The 20,330-nt window shown below is 45.1% G+C and overlaps 1 protein-coding gene across 2 annotated transcripts in view; it reads left to right on the top strand.

Moving 5' to 3' along the window:
- Positions 1-20,330, top strand: part of LOC140386851 (protein phosphatase Slingshot homolog 2-like) — a 202,651-nt gene that overhangs the window by 47,127 nt on the left and 135,194 nt on the right. Inside the window, exon 2 of one of the 2 annotated variants that reach the window (XM_072469620.1) lies at positions 5,283-5,326. The exons of the other annotated variant lie outside the window; for it this stretch is intronic. Within the exon in view, the coding sequence (XP_072325721.1) occupies positions 5,283-5,326 (44 nt within the window). The remainder of the gene's footprint in view (positions 1-5,282; positions 5,327-20,330) is intronic. 2 annotated transcript variants of the gene reach the window in all.

The raw sequence follows: 20,330 nt of genomic DNA on the forward strand, positions 1-20,330 counted from the left end.
ATTTTAAAGACGTACTCATTTAAGTAGACTTTGCTGAGCTGTGTGCTTTACTAAAATTCATCAGGATTCAGTAAAGACTGGGATGTGGTGGGTGGTGGTCCAATGGGAAGCAGCAGTGGAAACTGATGAGATAGCAGGTGAGTGGGGTTAAAGGAGAGGTGTATTTCTCCGTGAGGGCTCAGAAATAGGAGAGTGGAGATTTCGGAGACACTGGAAATGTAGGGTGAACGAGGAAAGGAGAAATGACATTTTGATGTATTAAATCGTGTCCTATCCAAAGTGGGGAGTGCTCCTGGTATCTTGGCCAATATTTATTCCTTAATTGATGCCATGAAAAACAGATGATTTAGTCACACATCTCATTGCTGTTTTGAAGATGTTCTGAGATCAAAATGGCCGCATGTTATTTTTTGCAGATATTTTAAAAACATTTCTGTCTATTATATAAATATTCAAATGAGAGATTATATCCACTGGTTGATAAATCTGTAACAGAGGTGTGGACTTTTGGAATTTGGAATGCAATATAGAGTCTATTAAAGCTCAATTAATCATTCTGTCTGATTCCTTCATAAACATTGATTTGAAGAAAAATACTTTATGTACATGTGTTGGTAAGTACATTATAACAATACATGTCTTCAATGTAGAGATAGTACTGGTCCGAGCATGATGGGCCAAAGGGCCTTCTGCTATAAAACATCTACTTGAGATTTACGATAACCTGTTTCTAAAGAAGTCTTTTTCGTAGAAGGGACCGTTATTGCTGCCCTCTTGTGGTATGCCAGAGTAAATTGACGTTTTATGCTAAAGCTTTCAGATTCTTGTATATTCATTTAATTTTACTTGGTGATCTTTCCCATGTTGTTATTATCATTATTTTTTTATTGTCACAAGTAGGCTTACATTAACGCTGCAATGAAGTTACCAAGAAAAACCCCTAGTCGCCACATTCCGGCACCTATTCAGGTACACAGAGGAAGAATTCAGAATTCTCAGCTGGTACGGGAATTGAACCCGCGCTGCTGGCTTTGTTCTGCATTACAAACCAGCTGTTTATATACACACTAATCAGAACAAGTGCAACTTTGAAGTTTTGTGGTGTTAGAAGACTGGGGATAACTGGATCCAGACAGGGGAGAAGGGTGAGAAGGGGTGGGAAGTGGAGTGGAGGAAGGGGGAACAAGGAAAGAGGAGCAAATAAGAATCGAGAAGGATTGAGTAGCACTGGCAAATCTTTCTTCATGGGAGGGGGGATTGAGCAATAGAATAGGATTACAGATGGTGGATGGGGGAAGGCATATGAATTGCATCTGAAGGGGCAAATAGTTGGAGGGGAGGATTTGTTCTTGTGCTGAACTGGAGAGATGAAAGATAGGGTACGGAGGCGGAGGAGTTGGAGTTGTTTATCTGTGGGAGAACGAGCTGCTGTTAGAAAGTACCAGATGATTGTGGAATGAAAAATTGGAAGATCTTAAATACTTCAAAAATGCTGCTCTGTTTTCGAGTTAATACCTGGTTGGCAGAGTATTTTAACATAGTTTTAATGCACAATATTTCTCAGTGCCTGTCATCTATTGTAAGAAATAGATATTTAAGGACCTGCAGTGAAGCCTTGTCATTCCAAGCATTTTTCAGCTCCTACCTGTCAACCCTTTGCATTGGTGAAATTGAACTATTTTGCCAGTCTTTGCCAGTTTGAAATTATGAAGTAAAATTTTGATACGCTAAACCGAAGTAATCTGTAGCATTAATTGCTGAGTGAATAAATATTATGTACCGGGCCCCACACGCACCAGGAGGCTCCACGTTTTCTTTTGTTGTTCCCTCTTAACAATTTTCATTTCTCTCCTCCTACTTCCCTTGTTTTCACTGAACAGGACCGATAAATCCAGTCTTGCAACACCCACCCATAATGTTTTTAGTATTGTACTTATGTGCTTTAGACAAATGATTGAAAGACAATGATCACCATAATGCCAATGAATTAGGCTGAATACTTCTGGAAGTCCAATAGACAGTTGCACTCTCTGGTCCCAAACCACACAGACCAGGTAAATCTGTTTTAATCCCCGGTTTCTACCGAGTTAGCTTCTCAGTTGGGAGTGGGGTTCAGGTACTGATTGATTCTAAGTGGGGTGAGGATTGCACCATTTTTTTTTTCTAATTAAATGGCTCCTGTTTTCCTGTGCATGACGTTCATCCAGAATTCACTGCCAAAATAACACCCGAGTTCAGTGATGCTCACCAATATTTATTTTTTTTAAATTCTCCATCATCTTGTGCTGTGGAAGAGAGACCTTGTGAATCACCACAAGTTGGTGGACAGTGTGCACTGCTCTGCCAATAGCTTTGCAAAAATGGCACCTTAATCTTGACCATGCCAAGGGATGCGTGAAGTTGTTGCTATTACCCGTTACTCTTGTCATAGAACATTGCAGCTCTGTTACTAAACCACATAAATACCCTTTTCATAGACTGAGAGAATGGTTACAGCATGGAAGAAGGCTACTTGGCCCCTGCCAGCTCTCTGCAACAGCAGTTTGGCGAGTCCCACTACCCCACCCTTTCCCCATACCCCTGCAATTCTTTTCTCTCCTATTCAGGTTCTATCTAATTTGCTCTTGAAAGCTACAATTGAATCTTCACAAAATGGTGCAGTGCATTCCAGATCCTAACTACTCATTGCTGAATTTTTTTTCTTCATTCACTATTGCTCAATCCCCTTAAACCAGTGTCCTCTGGTTCTTGATCCTTTTGCCGATATAAAAAAGCTCAGCTTACTCTGTCCAGACCACTCATGATTTTGGCAACCTCTAACAAATCTCCTCACAACTTTCTCTTTAAGTAAAACAGCCATAGCTTCTCCAATCCAGCCACATAACTAAAGTCACTCATTCTGGAGCTATTCTTGTAAATAAAACCTTCACATTTCTCCTGAAGTGATTGCCTTAGAATTGGGGTTACTACTCCAGTCGAAGCCAAACCAGTATTTCTTAAGGGTTCATCATAACTTCTTATACATCTATTTATAAAACCCGTGACCCCGTCTGTCTTTTTATCTACTTTCAATCTGCCCTGCCATCTTCAACAATTAGTGCACATGTAGCTCCAGTTCGCTCCTTTAGAACTGTATCTTTATTTTATATTGCCTCCCTTTGTCCCTCCTACCTAAATGTATCACTTCACTCCTCTTCTCTACATCAAATTTCATCTGCCACATGTCTGCCCAATCCACCAGTCTGCCTTTGTCCTCTTAAAGTCCATCATTATTCTTTGGTTTTGTGCCATTTGCAAATTTTGAAATTGTGTCCTGTACACCCAAGTCCAGGTCATAATACATATTAGGAATAGCAGGGGTCCTTGTACTGACTCCAGAAACCCCAATCGTTGCCTTTCTGACAAATGAGCCTTCACCACTTCTCTGTCTCCTGTCACTGAGCCAACTTTTTATCCATGCTGCCACTGTTCCCTTCTCTTTCATGCTATAATTTTGCTGGCATGCCTGCATGTGACACTTATTAAGTGCTTTTTGGAAGTCCATGTTCACCCCATCAACCTTCATCAAAAACTTTAGTTAAAACAAATATTGTCTAATAACATTGTGCTGGCTTTCCTGAAATTAACCCATGTTTGTCCAAGTGATTGTTTATTTTGTCCTGGATTATTGGCTTCTAAAAGCTTTCCCACCACTGCTGTAATTGATTGGCCTGTAGTTTACTCATACAACGTTTGCAATTCTCCTGATCTCTGGTAATCTAAAAGGATTGGAATTTCCTCCCTTTATTCCCTCAACAACCTTGGATATATCCCTTCCAATCCTGTTGAATTATCAACTTTAAGTGCAGCCAGCCTTTCTATTGCCTCAACTCTACCTCCTTTTTTATTAAGACTTTGCATTTGACTTTGCCAATGAAGAAGATGCTACAATACTCAACAGTCCCTCAACCCTGCCCTTGTCTTCATGTGAGATTCCCCTTTGGTCCCTAAACAATCTCACCCCGATTGAAGATTTTTTAGATTCTGTCCTATGTTAGCTGCCAGTCTCTTATCATGCTCTCCCTTTGTTTATCTTATTCTTTTTCTTTTCCTTTCTGAACTATTTACATTTTCCCTGATTTTCATTTGTATGCTCAACCTGACGATTGTCAAATTCAACCCCTTTTCTACTTCATCTTGTTCTCTATCTCAATCATCACCAGGGGCTTTGGCTTTGGTTGCTATATAATCTTTTCCAGTGGAAATGTACCTTGTCTGTACCCAAACTATTTCCTCTTTAAAGTCAGTCCATTGTCCTGCCTGCCAGTCTTTGATTCCAATTTACCTGGACGGATCCGTTCTCACCCAACTGAAATTGGCTCCCCTCCAATTAAATATATATTTTTAACTCTAGATTGCCCTCTTCCATAGCTAAACTAAACCTAATAATGCTATGATGACTTCCCTAAATATTCCCTTACTGATTCTTGATCCTTTTGACCCATCTGATCCAGCTCATTGCCCAGAACCAGATCCAGCGATGCCTCTGGCCTTGGTGGGTCAGGAATCTATTGATCAAGAAAATGACCCTGAATACATTTCTCTCTTTCCCACCCCCCCACCCCTCCCTTTGTACATGTATTACCGTTGTCTATGTTAAGATAATTGCATTCCCATTTTATCACTACTATGTGTAGCTTTTGTACCTCTATCATTTGATATTAAGGGATACAGGGATTGTGTAGGAACATGAATGTTTGAAGTAGAAGATCAGCTACAATCTAATGGCAGGGCAGGTTTGAGGGGTCGAATGGTCCCCTCCTCCCCCACTAGGGCAGCACAGTGGTTAGCACAGTTGCTTCACAGCTCCAGGGTCCCGGGTTCGATTTCTGGCTTGGGTCACAGTCTGTGCGGAGTCTGCACATTCTCCCCGTGTCTGCGTGGGTTTCCTCCGATTTCCTCTGACCATCCAAAGATGTGCAGGTTAGGTGGATTGGCCATGCTAAATTGCCCTTAGTGTCCAAAAAGGTTGGGTGGGGTTACTGGGTTACGGGGATAGGGTGGTGGTGTGGGCTTGGGTAGGGTGCTCTTTCTAAGGGCCGATGGGCTGAATGGCCTCCTTCTGCACTGTAAATTCTATTAATGTAGTTGGTGGGAATTGTGAATTATTAATGTGATCCCTATCAACTTCTTTGGCTCAGGAAGAAATCTATTTCAATTGTCAAGTCTTGTTCCTGCACAAGTAAGTAAATTCTTTCTGGAGATTTTTAAAATGTTTAAAAAATTTTCTTAAAATCTTGCAGGAGGCTGACAGTGGAGAAGAGGAACGCAGATCCCAACCACGCAGGTAAGAGTTGACACTTTCATTTTTTTAACCAATTTCTGGTCCATGAGCTCTTGTGTAAAAAGAAAAGTTTGCTTTACAAGCATCTTGATATTTTCAGAAATAGATGTAGAAATATTTTTTCAGCACCTTTGTTACAGACTCCAAAAGTTAATCTCAAATGGGAGGTCAAAATTGGTTCCTTTTCTGTCAGTTCATTTTCTACTTTAAAATTTAATAGCATCATGTGGTATCACACGTCTTGTGCCCATATTGGCTCTCCCCCAACTAAGTACTTTTTACAATCTAATTTATCTCTTTCCATAATTAACCTAAACTTGCTGATGATGTGGTTGCTGTTCTGTAAATGTGATTACGGAATATTACATTTTTACTACATAATGTTTACTAGCTATTTTGTTCATTCATGGGGCGAGATTCTCCACTCCCGCGCCGGTTGGGAGAATCGCCTGGGCCGCCAAAATTTCCTGGGACGCCGGTCCGACGCCCTCCCACGATTCTCCCAAGCGGTGGAAACGGGCCGGTCGAGTTCCGCCGGCCGCAGACACCCAAAATGGCGATTCTCTGGCACCCCCGCTATTCTCAGTCCTGGATGGGCCGAGCGCCAGGCCAAAACGGCGGGTTCCCCCCCGGCGCCGTCCACACCTGGTCGCTCCCGTCGGGAACAGCACGCGAACGCTGGGGGGGGCAGCCTGCGGGTGGCGAGGGGGGATCCTGCACCAGGGGGTACCTCAAATGTGGGGTGGCCCGCGATCGGTGCCCACCGATCGTCGGGCCGTCCTCTCTGAAGGAGGACCTCCTTCCTTCCGCTGCCCCGCAAGATCCGTCCGCCATCTTCTTGTGGGGCGGACTTAGAGAGGACGGCAACCACGCATGCACGGTTTGGCGCCGGCCAACCCGCACATGCGCGGATGATGGCAGTTATGCGGCGCCGGCCGTGTCATCTATGCGGCGCCGCCTTTACGCAGGCGACAAGGCCTGGCGCGTGTAGATGACGCGGCCCCGATCCTAGCCCATTGTCCGGGCCTGAATCGGTCGGGATCGGGGCCGTTTCGCGCCATCGTGAACCTCGACGGCGTTCACGACGGCGCGGCCACTTCGGTGCGGGAGTGGAGAATCCCGCCCATGGTATCACATTTGGAATGTTAGATTAACAGAAAAGTCAAACCTGGTTTCTTTGTACCCTGTAACATGGACAAGGAACAGAATTGATTTTCAACTGCTACCTAGTGTAATCTGGTACTGGTTGCTTTAACACATGACCCACATTTTGGCTGTACTAGTGATCCAGTACCACTTGGTGGTGCCCAGATACATGTGAATTCTTGTTAAAAGGAGAAAAAAACCACAATGGTTCTTGACTCAGAAAAACTGATAAGGTGCTGACTGACCACTGGCAAAAAGCATTAATTCTTTGGAGGGTCCTCTGATAATTAATACCATGGTAATAGGCGTCATGGTGAATTTCTCAGCGCTCCATGTACTGTATTGCAGTCGATTACATGTATAAGGCACAAGGCTGATTCTGGTTGAGCAATTACCAAGTGATGGGGTCTGACGTGGCTCAAATGTAGGTTGATTATGTTCTATTACTTTTGTCGAGAGATGATGCCCAGTATTTCCTAATGGGCCAAGAGACACCTCTTGTCTCAAACCCATTTCAGATTTTGGATTACTCCAAGCTTCAGCATTGGTTAATATTATATTCAACAGCAACATAGTAAAATGTCCCACGGCACTTAGGAGCAGTATGAAACAAAATTTGATACGGAGCTTCATTAACTTAAGAACATAAGAAATGGGAGCACGAGACGGCCATTCAGTCCTTCAAACCCACCCTGCCATTCAGTAAGATCATGCTGATCTAATGGTGGCCTTAACTCAACTCTCCTGCCTGCCTGACATAACCTTCAACTTCCTTGTAGATCAAAAATCTGTCTTAACATTCTTTATTATATTCAATAAACCAGCCTCTACTGATATGTGGTGGTGAATTTCAATCGTTAACCTTCTGAGGGAAGAAAGTACTCCTTGAGTGGACTTCAGAGGCTACTGTGCAGGAGTGGGAAGAGAAGCCATTGCATGTCTGAATAGATGACAATGAAACAAGCAATCCCACCCAATTGGGCAAAGGTAGAAGAAGGCCATTGGAGGAAGATACAATAGTCAACAGTGCCAAAGGTTACAGACAGTTCGAGTAGGAAGAAGGTGGATACTTTATCATGACCACCGTAACAGATTATGTCAATTGTGACTTTGAGGGTTATTTCATACTCTGGTAGGAATAAAAACCTGATTGAAGTGATTCAAACATGGACTTGCAAGAAATATGGGAACAGATTTCAGAGGCAACACCAGCACATTCAAGGACTTGAAAGAGAAAAGGCAAGTTGGTGACAAAATGGTAGTTTGTAAGATCAGTGGGGTCAAGGGTTTGTTTTTTGGGAAGAGGGGGTTATGATAGCAGATCTGAAGGGAAGGGGACAGTATCTGAGTCTAGAGAACCACTAACATAGGGGCCGGAAAGGAAAGTTGGGTGATCAGTGGTTTGTTGGAAATAGAGTTGAGAGAGCAGAAGCAATGTTTCATCGGCAAGTTGAGCCAAGAGAGAGCATGAATTGAAGTAGGAGAAAAAGAAGAGAACGATTCCAGGACAGAGAAAACCTTGGAAGGTTGGCTCTGCTCTGTAGATTTATCAAAGGACCCTACAGGTTTTTGACGGGTGTTTTTGTTACTTGTGGTCTAAAATTGCATTTGGCCGAGTTGGGGAGAGAGGCTGGTGGCTAAGTATAATACTCTTCTTATACGTTCTGCTGTCCAGTTTCTGTAAGGTGCGGAGCTACATTTCCCTACACCCGCCCAATTTATGCCTGCGGTTGTGAGTGAAGAGAGGGGATGGGGGAAACCTTTTGTAAGCAGGTTAACGTGTGAAGCAGAAAGTCGGAGACATAGATCAGTTCTGCAGAAGGAACTCCTTGCAACGGGGTTTCTCTTCTAGCTTTGCCTGAAACATAGTATTATTGCTATTGTTAATAAAGCCACTATCTTCTAAGTCACTGAACACTCCTACAAGTGCTCCACTTATAGTACAATTTATTTGTGCATATTTGGGATTTATCCAAAGCAACGCTAGAAGAAAAGTTACAGCACTAGATAGACACACAATAGGAATATTTCACCGCCATGTTATAATGCTTGAGGACAAAGTATGTTGTGACAACTCAATCAGCCCTCATTCTGAATTTGAAGCCAATTTCTATGTATAAACAAAGTGTGGCAGTAAGAATGAGACGGCATCATACCCCTTGCGTAATAATATAGAAGCAAATTACTGTAGAAAATACTGTACAATCTCAGCAGGTCAGACAGGATCTGTAGAGAGAGAAGGTGTTTTTTTTTTTAGCTCTCTCTCTCTCTCTCTCTCTCCACAGATGCTGTCAGACCTGCTGAGATTGTCCAGTATTTTCTGTTCTTGCCCTTGAATAATAAGTCTGAATCAGGTTTAGGAGCAAAGAGATCTAAGGTTGCACAAATCAATAATAGTAGCAACACAGATGAACAAGGCTTCAAAATAAGCACCTGATGGATTCATTTCTGTGGGGAATGGAATTGAAAAACAGCCAAGATATGTTAGACTTGTACAGAACTTTAGTTAAAATACACATGGAGTACTGTGCATAATCCTGGTCACCCACAAAAAGTATATAGAGGAACTGGGGAAGGTGCAAATAAAAGGGATTCATTCGGAAGATGCTAAAGTTGAGCAGGTATACTTATCAGGAAAATCTGAACAGACTTGAGCTCTTTCCTGTAGGGGGGAAAAAGGCTGAGGGTGTGACTTAGAAAGTATTTTAAACTTGTGGAGAATTTGATAGGATAGATGTAGAGAATATGGCCGGGATTCTCCGCTAACCAGCGGGGCAGGCTGTACCGGCGCCGAGGAGTGGCGTGTAACACTCCGGCGTGGGCCGCCCGGAAGGTGCGGAATCCTCCACACCTTCAGGGTCTAGACCGGCGCCGGTGGGGTTGGCGCCGCGCCAACTGGCGCCGAAGGGCCTCTGCCAGCCGGCGTGAGTTGGCGCATGCGTGGGAGCGCCAGCGTGTTCTGGCGTGATCCCAGCATGCGCAGGGGGTTCATCTCCATGCCGGCCATGGCGGATAGTTACAGCGGCCGGCGCGGAGGGAAAGAGTGCCCCCACAGCACAGGCCCGCCCGCAGATCGGACGGCCCCGATCGCAGGCCAGGCCACCGTGTGGACCCGCCTGGGGCCAGATCCCCCCCCCCCCCCGCCCCCTCCGAGGACTCCACAGGCCGCCCGCAGAGCCAGGTCCCGCCGGTAAGGACCTTGTTTGATTTACGGCAGTGCGACTGCCAAAGACGTGTGGCCACTCGGCTCATCGCGGAGCGGAAAATCGCCGGGGGGGGAGGAGGCCACTGGCAACGGCCCCCGACCAGCGCAACACAATTTCTGCCCCCGCCGAAAAACCGGCGCCGGAGAATCCGGCCTTATGTGTCTACTTGGTGAGGGGAGCCAAATAATATATATTATATATAATTTATGACTAATGCTGTAGATACAAGCTAGGGTAAGCATGTGAGGGAGAAATGGTGGAATATGTTGATAGGTTTAGAGGATTGGAGGATATTCATGTGGAGCATAAATGCTGGAATGGGACAGCACGGTGGCGCAGTGGGTTAGCCCTGCTGTCTCACGCCGCCGAGGTCCCAGGTTCGATCCCAGCTCTGGGTCACTGTCCGTGTGGAGTTTGCACATTCTCCCCGTGTTTGCGTGGGTTTCGCCCTCACAACCCAAAGATGTGCAGGCTAGGTGGATTGGCCACGCTAAATTGCCCCTTAATTGGAAAAAATGAATTGGGTACTCTAAATTTATAAAATAAATAAATAAATAAATGCTGGGATGGACCATCCGGGTCAAGTGATTGGAGTGACCCTTGACCGCAATCAACCCAGCTTGGACCAATCTGCCTGACAAGACCTAGTCGAAACAGCCTGACCCGAAAATCAGCAAGATCTGAAATCTGGCATGGACTCTGTTCTGCGGTTGCCGGTCTTGAAACATTGTATTTGTAATTTCAACAATTTTATGCTAGCCTAGAATGGATCATTAATGAGTCAGTGAGGGGAAAACTGCAAGTGAATTTCATTGTGGCTATTTCTGATCTATTTCAAACCTTTAGTTTTCAAATTGTATTCTTGGGATAATTTCAGTTGTACTGTACTGTGCATTTACTGAAAAGATTGCATCTGGCCAAGGCCTTTATGTGTTGCAACAGAGGCATTCTTCTGTAATATGCAACATTAAATAAATGGAGCATTGTGTTTTAACATAAATGAATTACAGCTAATGGGGTGAGATCTGCTTTACAGTTCAATAGTTGGCAAACTTACTTTTCTGTCTAACATTTTGACGTTATTGAGTTTTTCCTTGTGGGATGGCATGAGAGCCAATTAACAAGGTGCCTGCCTACTCTCTCGATTGTGGGTGCCATGGATATCAGATGATTTGCAGCAGTAATAGTATTGTGTGTCATTAAGTGGTAGCCATGATGTGGAGATGCCGGCGTTGGACTGGGGTGAGCACAGTACGAAGTCTTACAACACCAGGTTAAAGTCCAACAGGTTTGTTTCGATGTCACTAGCTTTCGGAGCGCAGCTCCTTCCTCAGGTGAATGAAGAGGTATGTTCCAGAAACACATATATAGACAAATTCAAAGATGCCAAACAATGCTTGGAATGCGACCATTAGCAGGTGATTAAATCTTTACAGATCCAGAGATGGGGTAACCCCAGGTTAAAGAGGTGTGAATTACATCAAGCCAGGACAGTTGGTAGGATTTCGCAGGCCAGATGGTGGGGGATGAATGTAATGTGACATGAATCCCAGGTCCCGGTTGAGGCCGCACTCATGTGTGCGGAACTTGGCTATAAGTTTCTGCTCGGCGATTCTGCGTTGTCGCGCGTCCTGAAGGCCGCCTTGGAGAACGCTTACCCGGAGATCAGAGGCTGAATGCCCTTGACTGCTGAAGTGTTCTCCGACTGGAAGGGAACATTCCTGCCTGGTGATTGTTGCGCGATGTCCATTCATTCGTTGTCGCAGCGTCTGCATGGTCTCGCCAATGTACCACGCTTCGGGACATCCTTTCCTGCAGCGTATGAGGTAGACAACGTTGGCCGAGTCGCACAAGTACGTACCGCGTACCTGGTGGGTGGTGTTCTCACGTGTAATAGTGGTATTCATGTCAATGATCGGGCACGTCTTGCAGAGATTGCCATGGCAGGGTTGTGTGGTGTCGTGGTCACTGTTCTGAAGACTGGGTAGTTTGCTGCAAACAATGGTTCGTTTGAGGTTGCGCGGTTGTTTGAAGGCAAGTAGTGGGGGTGTGGGGATGACCTTGGCAAGATGTTCATCGTCATCAATGACGTGTTGAAGGCTGTGAAGAAGATGACGTAGTTTCTCCGCTCCGGGGAAGTACTGGACGACGAAGGGTATTCTGTCGGTTGTGTCCCATGTTTGTCTTCTGAGGAGGTCAGTGCGGTTTTTCGCTGTGGCGCGTTGGAACTGTCGATCGATGAGTCGAGTGCCATATCCTGTTCGTACGAGGGCATCTTTCAACGTCTGTAGATGTCTGTTACGCTCCTCCTCGTCTGAGCAGATTCTGTGTATACGGAGCGCTTGTCCATAGGGGATGGCTTCTTTAATGTGTTTAGGGCGGAAGCTGGAGAAGTGGAGCATCATGAGGTTATCCGTGGGTTTGCGGTAAAGCGAAGTGCTGAGGTGACCGTCCTTGATGGAGACGAGTGTGTCCAAGAATGCAACTGATTTTGGAGAGTAGTCCATGGTGAGTCTGATGGTTGGATGGAACTTATTAATGTCATTGTGTAGTCGTTTCAGTGATTCTTCGCCGTGGGTCCAAAGGAAAAAAATGTCATCAATGTATCTGGTGTATAACGTCGGTTGAAGGTCCTGTGCGGTGAGTAGGTCCTGTTCAAACTTGTGCATGAAGATGTTGGCGTATTGGGGTGCGAATTTGGTCCCCATGGCTGTTCCGTGCGTCTGGATGAAGAACTTGTTGTCGAAGGTGAAGACGTTGTGATCCAGAATGAAGCGGATGAGTTGCAGAATTGCGTCTGGAGATTGGCAGTTGTCGGTGTTGAGTACTGAGGCTGTTGCAGCAATGCCGTCGTCATGGGGGATGCTGGTGTAGAGTGCCGAGACGTCCATTGTGACGAGGAATGTTCCTGGTTCAACTGGTCCATGGGTGCTGAGTTTCTGTAGGAAGTCCGTCGTGTCGCGACAGAAGCTGGGCATACCTTGTACGATGGGTTTCAAGATGCCCTCGATGTAGCCAGAGAGGTTCTCACACAAGGTCCCATTACCTGAAACGATAGGGCGGCCTGGTGTGTTGGCCTTATGTATTTTTGGGAGGCAGTAGAGATCTCCAATGCGGGGAGTACGTGGGATGAGAGCACGTAGGGTGCTCTGAAGATCTGGATCCAAGGTCTTGATCAGTCTGTTAAGTTGGCGGATGTGTTCCTTGGTCGGATCTGCGGGTAACTGTCTGTAGTGTTCTTGGTTGTTCAGTTGTCGGTATACTTCTTTGCAGTAGTCCGTTCTGTTCAGTACGACAGTGGCCCCTCCTTTGTCTGCTGGTTTGATGACGATGCTGCGGTTGGTCTTGAGAGCGTGGATGGCATTGCGTTGTGCTTGGGTGACGTTCGGGGCTGTCTTGTGAATGTGACTGATGAATCTGGCATTGACGCGACTCCTGACGGCTTGAGCATACATGTCGAGTCTAAGGCAGCGGCCTTCCGGAGGGGTCCAATTCGACTCTTTCCTCTTTGGTTGCTGCACCGCAGATCTCTCGGTCTGGTTAAGTGGTACAGTACAGGTATATTCCTGAAGAATCACGTGCTGAGTTGCCAGTGATTCTGGGCAGGTTTTGAGAGGAGAAGAAAATGTACAGACAAATCACTCCAGGAACTTCCTGATTATTTTCCAGCAGCAAGTTAGTATTAGCACTCTGGGACTTGCGTATAGATTACCCATGCAATTGGGAAGCCGGAATGGGAAAAACATTTGAACAGGGTTTATGTAGCTTCTGCAAAGCGAGGGTTGGGTTCAAAATTGAAAATTCTTGACCACTCTGACTTTATAGAAAATTCGAACTACTCATTTATAGGAAGACTGAACGGGATTTTCCAACCACCCCACTCCGCAGAGGCGGCTTGGCATTGGCCGCCGATGGGATCTTTTCGTCCCTCCAATGTCTGTGACGTTTTGCCTGACTTCTCATCCCGCTGCCAGTGACCCTGCCACGGGGTCACCGTCGGTGGGTCCAGAGGATCCAACCAGCAGGAAGGGCCAAAAAATCCTGCTCTTTGTTACAATTCACAGCCTGTAACAGGATAGAACCTTAAAGAATGCTGAAACAAATTCTGCAAATTTACAGTTTACATAATTCGGTTATTGTTTGTCAATCTCTATTTTTACTGGCTTTTGTATGATGGGTAACATGAATGTAGAAGTGTGTTCTAAGCATAACATATTCCTACATCATGGTATTTTAAAATGTGCTAACTGTATCACTTTCAGTTCATTGAGACACAAAATAAGGCTAGAAATGTAATGAAATGTAAATTAAGTAATCTTATTAACCACATATAAAATATGAACGCCTATGATTTTATATTTGTGAAATAAAAAACCCAAGAGAGGCCTCGAGCAACTTCCTCTCTGAGTTCAGGTAGCGTACCTACCAGCGGTTTGAACTTTTGAGAGACTGGTGCATACTTTATGATCTTCCTGTCTGAATAGAATGGTTGCTTTGAGATAGGTGACACCCATAACAACAACAATAAATTTATTGGGTTGATGACATTATATAAACATAAAATGTCCCTAGACACTACACTGGAGAATTATAAAACATAAAATGATATGGAGCTACAAAAGGAGATGTTAGATCTGCCGAACAAAAGCTTGGTCAAAGACATAGGTTTTGAGATGGGTCTTGAAAGCCGCAAAGTGAAGGGAAGAAGTGTAAGGAGGGAATTCCTGAGCTTGGGGCCTCACCAACTGAAGACTTGGTCACCAATAATGGGGCGATTTAAAAAATAAATATTGGGAATGCCCAGGAGGCCAGAGAAGTGCAGATGTGTCAAAGAGTTGTAGGGGATTACAAAGATGAGGCTAACCAGGCAGGGGTTTGAAAACAGAGGGGAATTTTAAAATCAAAATGTTGCTTAACTGAAAATGTGTGTGTTTGTGTGTGTGTCAGCAAACACAGGGCTGAAAAGGAAATGGGACTTGCTGCGATTTAAGGCATGGGCCGCAGAGGTTTGGATGACCTCTCATTTATGTAGGGTAGAATGTGCAACACCAACAGGAGTATATCCAGAGGTAAGAAAAGTGTGAATGAGAGTTTCCACAGCAGATGACTGAGGTGGGTGATTTATTAGAGGTGATGGAACAAATACAATGGAGAGGAAATGGAATCCTGCACCGGGGGGTACCTCAAGTGTGGGGTGGCCCGCGATCGGTGCCCACCGGTCGTCGGGCTGTCCTCTCTGGATGGAGGACCTCCTTCCTTCCGCGGCCCCGCAAGATCCATCCGCCATCTTTTTGCGGGACGGACTTCGAGAGGACGGCAACCACCAACCCGCGCATGCGCGGATGACGCCAGTAATGCGGCGCCGGCCACATCATCTATGCGGCGCCGCCTTTACGCGGGCGACAAGGCCTGGCGGTGCAGATGACGCGGCCCCGATCCTAGACCATTGTCAGGGCCTGAATCGGTCGGGAAAGGGGCCGTTTCGCGCCGTCGTGAACCTTGACAGCGTTCACGACGGCGCGGCCATTTCGGCGCGGGAGTGGAGAATCCCGCCCAGGCTGCTTGGTAATTTGGACATTCTGAACTCTCCCTCCGTGTACCCGAACAAGCGCCAGAATGTAGTGACTCAGGGCTTTTCACAGTAACTTCATTGCAGTGTCATGTAAGCCTACTTGTGACAATAAAGATTATTATTTAAATTTTTTTTTAAAAGTAAATCAAGTTTGAGATTCTGGATACTTGCCAGGGGAATAAAATCACAAGATGCCACAGGTTTTGAACAAACTAAAATACACCTTACCATAGAATACCAGAAAGGTAAAACAATTTACAATATTTATCTTGTACTCTTAACATTCAGAATTAATATGAGGTAACTGTGTTAGAACACACCACACAATAAATGGCAGATGCGATCAAGATCGATTTTCATTGATTTCTAAGCCAGCCACCCAGACTTCGGTAAACTGTGAGTCAACCTCTCACTGAAACTCTGCCTCTGTCATCGAGGATTCTAGTCTCCACTATCGAAGATCTCACCTTTGAATTCTCTCCAAATGTTGCTCCAACTCTGCCGACCTCGATGACCACTCACCTCAGAGTTTCAGTCTTGTCTCCAAAGACTCTGTTCCTCTGGATTCCCGGGTGTAAACTCCAGCACAAACTCAAAAGCAGAACTTCAGCTCTTTGGCTGCACCAACCAGAACATCACTGCTTCAAAGGGGACCTTTGCCTCAAGGCCTGTAGCACAGAGTCTGTTGCCTGCTTCGATTTTCAGGCCTCTCCTAAGCCTTCTCCACATAAAGTCTGCCAACAACAGCCTTTTTCAGCTTGGAGCCTCTTTCTCTGCTTGTCTTTCTTCCAAATTGGGATCTTTCCCTGACTCCTGCCTGGGACTCCTCTTTAGGGACCAGACCCTGTCCACTCCCTAAGGCTCTTCTCAACTATGGCGCTTGCTCTTGGGTTACGTGATCCAGTTTTTGTGTGTTTCTTTTTTCCCTTTTTATGCAGGCTCACCATTGTCAGGATGGGTGAGCCCTTTAACTGTCAGATTGCTGTATGTGTTGCCCGCTGCCAGCGCACATGTGCAAAATACCTGTGGCCTGTTAGGACTTCGGGTTCCTGGCCTCTGCTTCACAGGAGGCAAATTGGATCTCATCACAGCACAAGGAGTGAAAATAGCAGTTGAATAATGGCACTGTTCTTTTGTGTTCCCCAGCACCCGATTAGAGAACGGTGTGGTATTGGCTGCAGGCCAGCTAGTGGTTTGCATTTATAGGATCTAAAGGAAAAAATATATATGCAAAGTTAACCTGTAATGGGGTCATAAATTACTCTTTATTCAGTAGGTCAGATCTTTATTGAATATGCTGTACTGTACTGCTTGGGTTGCCAAAGGATTTATGTTGAATTATATAAATCACCAAACTTTTTATTTTATGTGCCCTCTGATGGACCTGTGTAAATTTTAAAATGTTGCTTCTTTGCCAACAAGGTAAATGATGCTGTTTTCTTTTTTTTTTAAATATTCTTTTTCTCTTTTTTTTTCACATTTTCTTCAAAATTTACACCCACCAACAATCAATGGTAACAAATACGACGTCGGTCCCCTTATCGACAACAACAATCCCATCCTCTCACCAGCCGCCAAACAACAACCCACATGTCAACATAAACATCAAATAAAAAAGGAATCAGGAATCGCCCATAGTCACCATCTACATACACAGTCCTCCACCCCCCCCCCTCTTATATTCAATGACATCCGATTCTTGAAAGTGCATAATGAATAACGCCCATGAATTGTTGAACCCCCCTCCATCCTTCCCCTCAGTTCAAACTTCACCTTCTCAAGAGTTAAGAATTCCAGCAGGTCCCCTCACTACACCAGGGCACAGGGTGGAGAGGTTGACCTACACCCCAACAGGATCCGCCTTCGGGCGATCAACGAGGCGAAGCCTACAACATCTGCCTCCGTATCCAACCCCGGCTGATCCAACACCCCGAATATGGCCTCCAGAGGGCCTGGGTCAATTTAGAGATTACCCTAAAAACCTCCCTCCAGTAATCCTCCAACTTTGGACAGGACCAAAACATATAAATGTGGTTTGCGGGGGCCTCCCGCAACGTTCACTCACATCATCTACCCCCTCAAAGAGCCTGCTTATCCTCGCCTTTGTGAGGTTGCTCTATAAGTCGTTGATGGGGGGAAATAATGAGGTTTAAGAGGCAAATCTCCAGGACCTGATGGCTTCCACCCCAGCGTAAGTAGGTGAGGAAGGTAATGTGTTTGTCATATCTCCAAAAACACTTGAGTCAGGAATTGTCTGCTTAGATTGGAAAATAGTCACTCCACAATTTAAGACGGGTGAGAGAAATAAACTAGAAGATTTTAGACCTTTTGGTCTAATGTGAGGTGAATGGAAGTTTCTAGAGTCTGTTTTTAGGGGCAGAGTGACTGAGCAATTAGACAATGAGCTGATCAGACTTGATAACTATAGAAGGTATGTTCATAATATGGCCCCTTATACAGCTATGGCAGGGGAGTGGGAGTGTTTTCTGGTCAGTCATCTGTAGAAGGCAATGGCAAACCACTGTAGTATCTTGCTAAGCATAACCATGGGCGAACACAGGGGTCCATGATCATCCACGCCCTTTCAGGATACAGTACCTGAAGAGAGAGACATATTGATAGATAGATTGAAGTAATTTCAAAATGGTGAGAGACTAGGAGCGGACAGAATGGGAGGTCCCCAAGTACAGAAATGACAAAGCTAGTGAGAGGGAAAAGGAATTAACTAGAAATGTAACTGGAATATTGCCTTATCTCCTAGGGTGGAGGTTATATTATAGTGATGAATGGCTCCGGTTGGGCCTAAAATGGAGCATCCACTTCAGGAATTCTATGTTGACTTTGGAGGGTGTGAATCTCTTATTCACCAGAATGATATTGAAACTAAATCGGTTAAATTATGAAGGTGGGTTGTATAGATTGAACAGAGATAAACTTATTCACCGGCATATAAAAGTTAAAGGTGTGATATTGATGTGTTGAAGTTGATTAGATCATTTAATTAGCACCATAGAGAAGTTACAGTACAGAAAGAGGTCATTCAGCCCATCGTGGCTACTCTAATCCTACCTTCCAGCACCTGGTCCACAGCCTTGCTGGTTACGTACTTCAGGTGCAGATCCAGGTATCTATTAAATTAATTGAGGGTTTTTGCTTTAACCACCAATGTGGGCAGCAAATTTCAAACACCTATTACCTACCTTCTGTGTAAAAGGTTTTTCCTAATATCCCATCTAATCCTTCTACTAATCACCTTAAATCTGTGCCCCTGGTAATTTACCTCTCACCTGGAGGAAACAAGTCTTTCCTGTCAACTCTCTGCCCTTCAATTTTGTACACTTCGATCAAGTCACCCCTCAGTCTCTACTGCAACATTCTTGGAAATCTCTTCTGCACTTTCTCCACAGCAATAATGTCCTTTCTGTAAAGTGATGACCAGAACTGTACACACAACTCCAGCTGGGGCCTGACCACTGTTTAATAGAGTTCCAGCATTATATTTCTGCCTTTGTATTCTATACCTCATCCAATAAAAGAAAGCATTCTGTACGTTGTCTTGACCACCTTGTCCACCTGTCCTGCCACCTTCAGAAACCCATGGACATGAACTCCAAAGTCTCCCCTCTCAACATCCTCCCATTTATTGTGAATTCCCTTGCTTTGTTTACCATCCCTAAAATGCATTATCTCCCACCTCTCTGGATTGAATTCTGTTTGCCACTTTTCCGGCCACTCACTTGATTATAATTTGGGGCGGCACGGTGGCACAGTGGTTAGCACTGCTGCATCACAGCGCCAGGGACGCTGGTTCAATTCCAGCCTCGGTCACTTTCTCCCCATGTCTGTGTGGGTTTCCCCTAGGTGTTCTGGTTTCCTCCCACAGTCCAAAGATCTGCAGGTTAGGTGGATTGGCCATGCTAAAATTGCCCCTTAATGTGCAGGGATGCGCAGGTTAGGTTATGGGATTATGGGGATAGGACGGGGTTGACTCTCGTAGATGGGCAGAACGCTCATTTGAAGGGTTGGTACAGACTCGATGAGCCAAATGGCCTCCTTCTACACTGCAGGGATTTCTCTTCTATTTGAAATTCAGGAGTCCACCGCTATCCTTTTCGCTATCAACTCTGCTGATTTTTGTGTCACCTAAAATTTAACAATCATGCTTCCCACATTTAAGCCCAAACCATAAACATATACCATAAACAGCAAGGGTCTCATTACTGAGCCCTGTGGAGCCTTCACTGAAAACTGCTTTCCATTCACAAAAACATCCAACCATTACCTTATGTCACTGAGTCAATTTGGATCCAACTCACCACATCCCCTTATATCCCAGCGGCTATTATTTTCTGACCAATCTGCCATTCGGGACCTTGTCAAATGCCGTACTAAAATCCATGTAGACCACATCCATTACACTACCGTCATCCAGTTGCTTGCTTAAAAAATTGTTAGTAAGACATTACTTTCCCTTAACAAAACCATGCTGACTATACCTGATTAATCCATGCCTTTCTAAGTGGAAGTTTATCCCGGCTCTCTCAATTGATTCTAAACGGCATGGTTGCACAGTGGTTAGCACTGTTGCTTCGCAGCGCCAGAGACCCGGGTTCGATTCCCGTCTTGGGTCACTGGTTGTGCAGAGTCTGAACATTCTCCCAGTGTCTGCGTGGGTTTCCTCCGGGTGCTCTGGTTTCCTCCCACAAGTCATGAAAGACGTGCTTGTTGGGTGAATTGGACATTCTGAATCTCCCTCGGTGTACCAGAACAAGCGCTGTAATGTGGCGACGAGGGGATTTTCGGACTAACTTCATTGCAGTGTAATGTAAGCCTACATGTGACAATAATAAAGATTATTAATTATTATTCATAGATTCATAGAATTTATAGTGCAGAAGGAGGCCATTTGGCCCATCGAGTCTGCACCGGACCCTGGAGAGAGCACCACTTAAACCCACAACTCCACCGTATACCCGTAATCCAGTAAACCCACCCAATATTTTTGGACACTTAGGGCAATTTAGCATAGCCAATCTACCTAACCTGCAGATCTTTGGACTGTGGGAGGAAACCGGAGCACCCG

Source organism: Scyliorhinus torazame, chromosome 12, assembly GCF_047496885.1.
Source record: "Scyliorhinus torazame isolate Kashiwa2021f chromosome 12, sScyTor2.1, whole genome shotgun sequence".
Lineage (NCBI taxonomy): Eukaryota > Metazoa > Chordata > Chondrichthyes > Carcharhiniformes > Scyliorhinidae > Scyliorhinus > Scyliorhinus torazame.